The sequence below is a fragment of the Dryas octopetala genome, chromosome 4, assembly GCF_963921425.1.
Source record: "Dryas octopetala chromosome 4, drDryOcto1.1, whole genome shotgun sequence".
Classification (NCBI taxonomy): domain Eukaryota; kingdom Viridiplantae; phylum Streptophyta; class Magnoliopsida; order Rosales; family Rosaceae; genus Dryas; species Dryas octopetala.
This window is the reverse complement of record NC_141369.1, coordinates 13,242,320-13,253,698: the sequence shown is the minus strand read 5'-3', so window position 1 is coordinate 13,253,698 and position 11,379 is coordinate 13,242,320. Positions and strand designations below refer to the sequence as shown.

Sequence of the window (11,379 nt, the reverse complement as noted above, 5' to 3'; positions counted from 1 at the left end):
CAACTTCTCACTACTTCGGCAAATTGAAGTACTTATAGGCTTACAATTTCAACCCCTAATTCAGTATATTAATTAAACGTAAGTTGAAAAGAAAATCGAAGTAATCAAGATAGAAAAGTAAAGGAAAGGATGTAAAAATATCAAAAGACATGCATTTATTCCCCATTAATCCATTATGCATGCATTTTATTTGCCACACTTAAGGCCCCCCCCCTTAATTGCCATTGATGCTTAATTAATGCTTTTGACCCCAATGCTTCATTAATTATTCAGCCACCTATTGCAGTGGTTGGATCTAATACAATCAGCCATTGAATTATCTATTTAGAATATTATAAATTTAATTCAACGGTGATACATCCTTGAAGAGCTTAGACGACTGTTGATTTTCTATTTGGGGTTGTTTCCAAAGATATTTTTTCAAGAAAAAAGCCATGTGTGCATATCCCATTGGTTCATATCAATTGCGGTGATATGGAGGTACACCCCAAGAGTGACCAAAGTATTGTCCAATGTCCTATGGGTAATACTCTTAACCACTAGGACAATTATTCATTTTAATTGAATTTTATCATGTCTAGTCCTAACTTCCAATGAAACCTATAGGATTAAATATGGAGTAATTGGCACGTCACCAGTATAGCATGATTCAATTCTTAGCAGTCTCGTATCTTATGTTACTCGATTATTAATTTGGACCATTGATTTTTATTTTAATGTATTATTAATCATATTGATAATATAATAGGTCAATTTCATTGCGGTATATCTTATCTTAAACATGATAAAATATAACTGGTTAGATCTATTCCGCATTGTAATTCGATGAACGAAGCCGTTTAATTTTCAAGTCTTTATACAAAAATTATCCTTGCAAAAATTTAAGTAAATCAGAAACTATTAAGACATCCAATTGTGATATAATAAGTAGACGAATATAGTGATTTTATAACAACTTGAAATGATAGCCCTTTAATTAAATGATTAAATGATTTTCGATTTGTCTAATTTTTGCAATAATGATTCATGTATAGAGACTTGAAAAATAGATGGCTTCGATCATTGAATTACAATGCGAAGAGAGTCACACAAACCATGCATACCTCATCATATTTAAAATGAGATATACTGTATATCTCAACAAAAGAGGCCTGAACAACATAAAATGCCAAACAAGAGATGTAATATTTATGTTGTTAAACTGTGAGTTTAGATTATGTTATTTTTCGCCCAAATCTGATTTTATATTCATAAGTTCATAACTTAGCAAGAGAAAATTTACCACATCACCTATTATGTCACTATATACTGTACCATCTTTTTGCTGAAATATTTATCAATTCATCCAAGGGCAGAGAAGCCACAAGAGCATGATTGTAAGATTGTTAATACTACAACCAAACATACAATCACGAACTCTTTTGGAAAGTAACCAACAGAATAACCTCCTCGTCGTCACTTCCTAAGATAAAACAATGTCTGTTTTTCAAGTGTATCGATGGTGACAAATCACAAACTAAAGCTCATCTCTTTATATTCTCCCCCAACAAATCATATCATATTATCGAAGCCTCGAATTATTTATCTTTCTCGGCTCAGTATTCAGGTACCATTTCTTTCCTTTTCTTCTTAATTTTCATTTTCTGTTTGGTTCTCGAGGAACAAAAGAAAGAAAGGAAGAGTTCTGGTAGAAGAGTTCTGGTAATGACCCTTTTGAATTTTAAGTTTTTTATGTTGAATTTCTTCTTAAAAAATGCATAGAGCCAACTATGAAAGCCATATGGGAAGTGTAGATTTTGTAAGACTTAATTTTCCTTTCTTTTGCCGCCACAGGTTCTCAACAATCAAACAGTGCACCCAACCTTCTGAAGTTGGCAATTAGTGTTTATTTATTTGTTTTTGTGTTTGGCTTACATGAGTTTTGTTCAAATTTTGTAGTTTTGTAGTGAGAACCAATGGGGAGTGCCTCATCCATGCTAACTCAGTATGACATTGAAGAAGTACAGGAACACTGCAATTATCTATGTGGGGTTTTTTTTTTTTTTTTTTCTCTATTTCATGTGTTCCCTTTTGCTATTGTTATTAATGCTAATACTTAGTCTATCTGATTTTGGTTTGAAAATTAGTTTCTCAGCAAGAAATTGTATCCTTGTATCAAAGATTTTGTCAACTTGATCGGAATGCAAAGGGTTTTATCTCAGCTGATGAATTCTTATCAGTCCCTGAGTTTGCAATGAATCCACTCTCTAAGGTAGTCCGCTGCCAAGATGAGCTTATATTTAGTTGTTTAAGTCAGAGTTAACTCTGAGTATAATTTAGCTTTCTGTTTCATTGGCAATTCATGGTTTGCATTTCCTAACTGATGGCTTTGCTTTGTGCTTTCCTTAGAGGCTGCTTAAGATGGTTGATGGTTTGAACTTTAAGGACTTTGTGGCTTTCTTGTCTGCGTTTAGTGCTAGAGCTTCTATGCAGCAGAAAAGTGAACGTAAGTTTTTTGGTCATGTTAAATATTAAACTTCATAGTGAACTGCTTCTTTTATGTTTGTGAAATGCATTGTATTTAGTTTGGGTTTTAGTTAGATAAGACAAGTTATTACATATCCTAAGGAGTGGGTAATAACACTAGTGACTGCTTGTATTCTGAAGGAGGAGTGTGTATCATAGACATGATTGATATTTTTATTTGCTCGAATTGGTATTTCAACTCTGTATATGTTATTGCTTATTTTGGTTCAGTCATTTCTTATTGCTTTAGGGGTTGGGGTTTGATTATGACTTAAGGAATTGTTTTGACCTGGAGTCTAAGGAAATCAACATGTTTGGCTGTTTGTATTAACATTAACTTTGTCTCCTTTTCAGTTATTTTCAAGGTTTATGACTCAGACTTTAATGGAAAGGTGTCTTTCAATGATATAGTAGAAGTGTTGCGTGATTTGTCTGGTCCATTTATGTCTGACGAGCTAAGAGAGGTACAATAAGGCTTTTACCAATTCTCTCTCTTTCTTTGATCATTTAGTCATAGCATTGCAGGATAAGAGTTTATGGTTTTGATTGATACTCAAGTAATTGGTGTATATTGAGTTTTGTATTCAAGCTATCCGTTGGTGACTCACTGACTCATGAAATTTTCAGTGAGGATCATCAAGTTGTTCCTTTTGATCAATACCTTAGTCTGACACAGAACCTGAAAATTGTTATCCTTATTACTATGGCTGCATAGTGAGGTTTTGGTTGTAGTGAATTAACACCCCCTGTGATCTTGTCCTTGATGTATTCTAGAGTTAAAATAGATATAGCAAACAACACACAATATGGCAGCAAAAGTAAACACAAAGAACACCAAGATTTGTTATCGAGGTTCGGCTAACTTTGCCTACGTCCCCGTGTGATCCTTAGAGAATCACAGCTGCACTATGTATAGAATAAGAGTACAAGAACTTATTGAAACCCTATACTACCCAACTCGCAGCCGCTCTCTTCTCTCTTGCACAAATAGCTCTCTTGTGTTTTTCCCTCTTGAAAAACCCTTCCCTTGAAGTCACTCACCCTTGAGTCTCTAACCCGAGTCTCCCTTTGAGTTTCTTCCCTAGAAGTCTCTAGCTATATATTTTTTTATTTATGAGACTTGCAGCAGCCTATTTATAGAGCATAGACTTACCTCTTACAATATGGATTCCTAATCCTAATAGAATTAGGTAATCTACTTATTAGCTAATTCTATTCCCTTGTACACAAGGAAAACCCTTTAGAACTCCTTCCCACACTAGGAAAGTCTTGTGCAAGTCCTATTTGTCTTCCAAAATCGTACCCCACTAGGAAAACAACAAACTACCCCACTGCCCAGTCTCCCTACTGCTCTTGGCCAGAACTGTAGCTTCCTCCAGAAATTTCCGACGAGACAAAACCACAACAATCTCCACCTTGGCGAGTCGGAACCAAAGCCATGAATGTTGTACCTTCGAGATATTCTCTAGTCTTGAAGTAACCTCGAACAAACCTCCAAAACCCCTTCACATTGGCAAAAAACCTATTGCCTCAATGCACCTTAAGTGAGAAGGTGCTCCACCTCAATCAACTAACTTTGAAGATTGAGCAAGCTCAACCCGAGCTTGTACCTTCGAATCTTAATTGCAGCCTCAAGATTCTCTTCGCCTTTTGTTCCATAAACCCATTCATAGCCAACGTTCTCCTTGGATTTAGGAACTAACTTCCAACTGAAGTTCCTTTGTAGAGACAACCTAGCACACCTCCGACGTTCCCATTCCTTACTCTCACAAGCCCCCTTGAATGTAGCCGGATTTCCCTTACTAACACTATAGTAACCTCTGTCCTTTTCCCACCAAAACTTATGAGTTAGCTTGATGGTACTTTTGGGCTTGGACTGCCTTGTGCTCTTTTTCTCTACCTGTTCTTGAACCTTTGTTGATTGTTGTTGCTGCCCAAACTCTTCAACCCTTGTGTTATGCTCCACCAGCTCAGAGTTGGCCTTCTCTTGAACTGGATTTACCTTCATAACCACCTTGATTGCCTTTATGGTTGCATCTTCCTTAACAACAATCAAACCTTCCTCATCTTTATTGACTTCCCTTGCTGCATCCTTGAAGTCAATCTTTGATGAATAACTAACCAAGCAACAATCATGATTTGTTGTTTCTTCTTCCTTAGCCGTAGCACTTATTTGATGAGACTCTTCCTTTGTGAGATGATGCCCTTGCTCTCCCTTGTTACAATGCTCCATGAGCTCAACATCCAAGCTCTCTTTGGTAGACGCAGCTGCTCCACCTATCACTGTAACCCCGGAAAGCTTGTAGAGATTATTAGATTGCACAACTCCCTTTAGGATCACACTTAATCCTTCTGAGACTTGGAGCTTCCCTGCTCTAGACTTGAATGCAAACCCATTCTTCTCTAGAGTTCCAAGAGAGATAAGATTTCTTTTCAATGTAGGAATATATTGCACATTCCCAAGCAACCTAACAATTCCATCTTGCATCTTCACCTTGACTGTGCCGACGCCATGAATCTTGCACACAGAGTTATCCCCCAACAAAACTTTGCCCTTACTAGATTCCTCATATGTATGAAACCACTCCTTGTTTGCACACATATGAAAACTACATCCGGAGTCCAAATACCAAGCATGTGGAGTAGAATTACCTGAAGATACCACCAAAAGCTCCCCATCGTCGACCACGACGTTACTTGAGTTTTCATCCCTTTTCTTCTTCTTCTCCAGCCATATCTGGCAATCCCTTTTCCAGTGGTCTAGTGAACCACACTCGAAGCAACCACCTTCTTCATCGGAATCATTGGACTTCCCCTTTTTGCTAGATCTGCCCCTCCTTTCCTTCCCTTCCCTCGACTCTTCTCCTTGCCCTTAGCGTAAAGGCCTTGTGATGACTGAGTGCCTTCAGTTAAATCATCTAACTTTGCATATGACTGGAGCGCTTGCACCACGTCATCAAGCTTTAGAGTCTCCTTTCCAAACATCAAAGTTGTTCGGAAGTGCTTGAAAGAAGATGGCAGGGATCTCAGCAAGATGATAGCCTTATCATCATCCTTGTAAACTTCTTCGACCTTGTCGAGATTAGCTATGCAATGCTGAAATTTGCATTCATGATCCGCTACATCTCCACCTTCTTCTAGTCGAAGCCCGAAGAGTTCATCCTTCAAGAAGAGTTTATTGGACACCGTCTTGCCCATATAAACACTCTCTAACTTGTCCCATGCTTCTTTTGCTGTCATCGCCTCTGTGATGTGAGACCTCACGGATCTTGTGAGGTGGATCTCTATTGAACTCTTGGCCTTCTTGAGAACCTTGTTCCATGTTCCTTCTGACGTGGTTGTCGGCTTCTCACCAAGAAGTGCATCATCCAGATCCTGCTGCACCAGCACGTTCTTCATCATCCGTTGCCAATCTGTAAAATCATCCTTGCCATCATATGGCTTCAAAGCAGGCCTTAAATCCCCTAAGTCCATGCTTCGACCTCCTCTAGACATCACGGACACCTATTACCAACCTGGCTCTGATACCAATTGTAGTGAATTAACACCCCCTGTGATCTTGTCCTTGATGTATTCTAGAGTTAAAATAGATATAGCAAACAACACACAATATGGCAGCAAAAGTAAACACAAAGAACACCAAGATTTGTTATCGAGGTTCGGCTAACTTTGCCTACGTCCCCGTGTGATCCTTAGAGAATCACAGCTGCACTATGTATAGAATAAGAGTACAAGAACTTATTGAAACCCTATACTACCCAACTCGCAGCCGCTCTCTTCTCTCTTGCACAAATAGCTCTCTTGTGTTTTTCCCTCTTGAAAAACCCTTCCCTTGAAGTCACTCACCCTTGAGTCTCTAACCCGAGTCTCCCTTTGAGTTTCTTCCCTAGAAGTCTCTAGCTATATATTTTTTTATTTATGAGACTTGCAGCAGCCTATTTATAGAGCATAGACTTACCTCTTACAATATGGATTCCTAATCCTAATAGAATTAGGTAATCTACTTATTAGCTAATTCTATTCCCTTGTACACAAGGAAAACCCTTTAGAACTCCTTCCCACACTAGGAAAGTCTTGTGCAAGTCCTATTTGTCTTCCAAAATCGTACCCCACTAGGAAAACAACAAACTACCCCACTGCCCAGTCTCCCTACTGCTCTTGGCCAGAACTGTAGCTTCCTCCAGAAATTTCCGACGAGACAAAACCACAACATTGGTGTCATTGTATGTTTTGTTACATATGTGGGTCTGGGTCTAGGTTACATGATTAATAAATTGTTCAAGTCTAGTTTTCTACAATTCTTCACATGCTTATCACACTCCATTGAAATGTTTTATGTAGTCAAGGAGCATATTATGACACTCCATTATTAACATGCTTGCAAACACACATGCGTGTGCATAATCAGACACATGCCCTTAACTCCTGATAAAGACAAATGGAACTGTCAAGAATGGATTTGGAATACTTGAAAGGACAGTCAAAGTAGAATATTCATGTTACAAGCTAGTGCAATTGCCATTCTCATGCTTCTTTTGAAGTATTCATATGACAAATGTACTGCAGAGCTATTATGAAACAGAAAGAGTCTTTCTGGATTTTTAAAAATCACAATGTTTAAACTTACCAAAAGAAAAAGGAAAAAAAAAAGAACTTAATGGTCACAACGGTTAACTGGTTAAGATATATTAATGACTGAAATGAGGAGCATCTAGTTAACAGTCACATAGGTAAATGTGATGTTATGTCATTAGGAAATCCTTCTGATGGCTTTTAGAGGAGATATTTAACATTGATCAAGAGGATAATATCTGATGGACATCTTCACATTTTAGTACCCTTTCTAAGACTCTGAAAATGTTCTACTTCCTCCAGCATTAAAAATGCTCTTATATTTTTTATAGTCACATTCTTGAAATTATATATATGTATTTAATTATGGAAAGATGACTATTGTTTGAACATAAGATAAATACTCTAAAATTTAATTACATGTTCTGTATTTTGTTCGATGATGGTTGCATCCTATCACCCTTTGTCCTAATGTTCTTTTCCAAAAAATGATCTTGGACATACTTATATACCTTGTTGTATTTGCACCACTCCATGTTTGCAGCATAGCATGATGATTTTTTGCATGCACATGTTAAATTATTCGGTTTGTTTTAGATTTCATAGCAGCATAACAAATTTTTCTTTCCTTGTGCCCTTTGTTTGCTTTGGTCTTTCATTTTCAGAAAGCATTGATCCAAGTCCTGCAAGAAGCAGGATATAAAAGGGAATCTTATTTAACTTTAGATGACTTCGTTAAGGTATTTTATATTCTACTATCATATATTTCTTGTGACAACAATTTTATACCCTATAGAGGAGAGGGTGGCTGTTTGGGTACTTGCTTATATCTCGCTCATGACTTCCTTAGTCTTTAAATGATGGCTGAAATGATTTAACCATTAGTTATATCATCTTTTCTTCTTTTCTTTTTTTTTTTTCTTCATATACTAAGGAGGATTTATGAATGTAACTTTGTAATCATGAAAGCAACTCCCAGACAACTTCTCCAGCTAGAGTCTTATAGGTGGCTGATTTCATGCACAAATTTATGTTATATATGTGGTTTATCCAAATTTCTTTTTTGAATAGGAGTTTAATTTCACTCAGAAGTTAAGAATAGAAAAAGGAGTCCCTGCTTACAAGTGGATTTTGAATGTCTGATTTAGGCTCCAGGCTGTGAATTTTTCCATAGTGTATAAGGGATCAATTCAACTAGAACTTAAGAGATAGTAGTTTAGCCAAATGCATAGGTATTTAATATCTTTGGGATGTGGAATTTTTGTGTTAGATTCTTGGGTCCAGCATTTTATGTGCTTTTTAGATGACACTATTAACTATCAGACATTCGGTTGCCCACTTGGCCAGTGAAAAACCATGACAGAATCATCTGATTAACTTACTTTTACACATGGAAACCCAACTTGGCAAGCCTATAAGGGTCTGTTTTTGTTTGTAATACAGTTTGATTTTTCCATATCAGCCCAATTTCAAGTTCCAGATGGCTCTCTGAGACGTTTAATGTGAATTCCCGCTATTATTTATATTATAGTATACCTTATACATCTCCAATAGCTATGCATGGTTTTATTCATTTTTGAATTTCCATCAGGCATTTTATATATTTCATTACCGCTTTGTATCTAATGCAGGTTCTTGGCAGTTATGGCCTAAAAATGGAGGTTGAAGTGCCAATTGACTAAGTTGAGCTGGTCTGCTTTATTTTTTTAATTTATTTTTAAGATCTTTCTTTTTTCGCCTTTTTGCCTGAAAATCTCAAGTGGAGGGTTCCCTGTATCACCTTTTTCTTTTCTTTGTTTTTGTTCTCAAATTCAATAAGAAAAAGTAGAGTAAGCAACCTGTGTATTTATGACAACAATGTCAAGTCCCCCCTCTCCAGGTTCTTTGTAAATGATGTATCATTTACAGTTGCTTCTAGTATATTACGACACTCTCATTCATTGCACAGGAGTTCATTTTCCTCAAAACCCTGACAAGACTTGGATAATTACTTACTAAAAAAAAAAAAATAGAATCCAACGGTTGATTTTTATTGATTGAGTTCTTAACTATATGGTGGATCTGTTAAACTGAGAAAAAAATAATGAGAATTTGCTCTCTCCCTCTCTCTCTCTCTCTCTCGAAATTTTATATTAAGGCATGTTCATCTCACTCAAAACCCTGACAAGACTTGGATAATTACTTACTCAAAGCACCTAAATTCATAAACCTATGAGTATAACCTTAAACCAAAAAATAACAGAACCCAAGTAATTTACGGTAATTTCTCAGTTCCCCCCATTATTTTTAAAATATTCATTGTACTTTCTTTTTATGCATAAAGATATTGGAGGAATCCGAAAAAGTGGACTAAAGGAAGAAAAGGGATAAAGGACTTGACAATTGATAGTAATATTACTGAAGATTTGGTTCTATTGGTCACTATAAATAATTAGAAATGCCGCATAAGACCAAAATCCTCTGTTAGCCAAATGCGCCTTACTATATATAACAGTGATCTAAATTTAAAGCTGACAATTGCTTAATTATCAGTTTCTGAAAGAAAGGCCAACTTGTAAAATACGCTTAAATGTTGCTGACATTACCTGCCAATCTGCAAGTGCTTAGCAATTTCCTCTCTCTCTCTCTCTCTCTCTCTCTACTGCAAGTCTGCTAGAATGATGCCATAGGCCATATCAGATAACACATTCCAAACACCATCTTTCTGAGAAGAGGAGCAAAGTATGGAAGCAATCATCATTCACTTCCACATGTTCTCCTACCAACTCTGTCTAGTGCTACATGCCCAATTTTTTGCTTAAAGAGAATTAAACCTTACCTTCTTTAAAACTATCTGTACCCAAATTGCTATGTTCCATGGAAAGTCTTTGGTATTCCAAATTGCTAAGTCCCATGTAAAGCACTTAGTGTGTGTGTGTGTGTGTCTGTGTGTGTATATATACTTGATTTTATTCCTTCACATCTTTCTGTGAGACTAGGAAAAGCCAGTGTCTACAAGCATATATTACTTGCTGACCTCTGAATAAATCCTGCAATGGAAATTGTTAAGCCTGAGTTGGAAACATGTTCATCAATCAAGGAGCTTTCTAGATTCAAGGGTCCAACAACAAGCACTAGTGATGAGCAAAGAATTAACAATGGTTCCATATTGGTGTATGAAAGGGTAGAAAGGGAAAGAGCTAAGTATCACTGCAATTTGGAGACTGTGTCAATTGGTAAAAAGGGTGTGGAGAAGTCGCTTCTGGTTGGTTGTTCAAGAGGTAAGGCTCGCAATGTTTCTTGTAAGGGTAAGGCTGTATTGTGCACTAATGATGAAGTCGGAGAACTAAATGAACGATTGAGTGTTCTTGAAGAAGAAACTGAAACTATGATGCATGAATTATTTGAGGGTGCAGAGGAAAGAAAGAAGTTGATGAATGAGATATACCAGAAATTTCAGATACTAGGATTTCACCCCAGATATCTGGTAACAAGAGATTTCAAGTCTAATGATGGGAATTCAAGTCTCAACTCTTCACAGGTACTAAAGTGGGCTCCAACCTTTGTGAGGGATGATTATTTTATAATTTTATACTGGTGCTTTTGTCTTTTTCTATAGACTAGAAGTATACAAATTATGGGTTTAATTGTAGTAAGTTTGTAATATCACTAACATAATTTTTCAGCACTTGTAGGGTTTACTAGCTGAATTGTTGGCTGACTGATTTTGATGCATTTGTTGGATAAACAGGATGAGAGACTGGGAACTAGTTTATCAGATATTTTACACCAAGATCCACATCCATCGCTTGTCACCAGGAATCTTAGAGCTAATACTTTGGCACTGCTGATGTAATGCATATTTAGATAGATGATCCCTTCAAATATGTAATCCCTCAAAGTATATGCAACCACCATGTTTAGATCTCTTTTGTATCGACACATTGTAATATCTTCTCTTTAGGAGGCGCATTATTATTATTATTATTATTATTATAAAACTATGTTCTGTTCTTTTCTTTGGCCAGAATTTTACAGGGATATATATGATACTGTTCCTTAAAGTTTTTAAGAGACTTTGTTATAGCTGTAACATGCACCGTCAAATAACCAAGCAGTGCTATTCACTTCATTAATATTTACAATAACAGTTCTGTACATAGCATCACAAGAGTTATCCCAGGCCATTAAAAAGTTCCAAAAATCAGGTGGATTTGTGAAGTAAAAGTTGTTCTGCGCAGCTGCAAATTAAACATCACAGCAATGCAAAATTTGTTCAAAGATATTCTTTCCCATATTCAAGGTAACAACAAATGCACACAA

General features: G+C 36.5%; 2 protein-coding genes across 6 annotated transcripts; both read left to right on the top strand.

Moving 5' to 3' along the window:
• The first annotated feature begins 1,451 nt into the window (after positions 1 to 1,451).
• On the top strand, positions 1,452 to 9,017 carry LOC147286996 (uncharacterized). 5 transcript variants are annotated; one of them, XM_086239529.1, is made up of 7 exons: positions 1,452 to 1,606; positions 1,939 to 2,025; positions 2,127 to 2,251; positions 2,389 to 2,485; positions 2,860 to 2,969; positions 7,743 to 7,817; positions 8,709 to 9,017. In XM_086239529.1, exons 2-7 carry the CDS (start codon positions 1,956 to 1,958, stop codon positions 8,757 to 8,759), a joined length of 528 nt encoding a protein of 175 aa, XP_086095655.1. In that variant the 5' UTR covers positions 1,452 to 1,606; positions 1,939 to 1,955; the 3' UTR covers positions 8,760 to 9,017. The 5 variants fall into 5 exon arrangements, with proteins under 5 accessions (XP_086095655.1, XP_086095654.1, XP_086095653.1 ...); XM_086239528.1 differs by having other exon boundaries at positions 1,834 to 2,025; XM_086239527.1 differs by lacking the exon at positions 1,452 to 1,606 and adding an exon at positions 1,627 to 1,687 and having other exon boundaries at positions 1,834 to 2,025.
• Positions 9,018 to 9,805: 788 nt separating this feature from the next.
• Positions 9,806 to 11,067, top strand: LOC147286995 (uncharacterized). Its single transcript, XM_086239526.1, has 2 exons — positions 9,806 to 10,597; positions 10,808 to 11,067. The coding sequence occupies exons 1-2, from the start codon at positions 10,112 to 10,114 to the stop codon at positions 10,910 to 10,912; spliced, it is 591 nt and encodes a 196-aa protein (XP_086095652.1). The 5' UTR covers positions 9,806 to 10,111; the 3' UTR covers positions 10,913 to 11,067.
• Positions 11,068 to 11,379: the final 312 nt, after the last annotated feature.

Excerpts from the sequence above, each read along its gene's own strand:
- LOC147286996 (XM_086239529.1), top strand. The coding sequence starts at position 1,956 with ATGGGGAGTGCCTCATCCATGCTAACTCAGTATGACATTGAAGAAGTA. Across the intron at positions 2,486-2,859 it reads TATGCAGCAGAAAAGTGAAC|TTATTTTCAAGGTTTATGAC; the intron begins GTAAGTTTTTTG and ends TCTCCTTTTCAG. Across the intron at positions 7,818-8,708 it reads CTTTAGATGACTTCGTTAAG|GTTCTTGGCAGTTATGGCCT; the intron begins GTATTTTATATT and ends TATCTAATGCAG.
- LOC147286995 (XM_086239526.1), top strand. The coding sequence starts at position 10,112 with ATGGAAATTGTTAAGCCTGAGTTGGAAACATGTTCATCAATCAAGGAG. Across the intron at positions 10,598-10,807 it reads CAAGTCTCAACTCTTCACAG|GATGAGAGACTGGGAACTAG; the intron begins GTACTAAAGTGG and ends TTGGATAAACAG.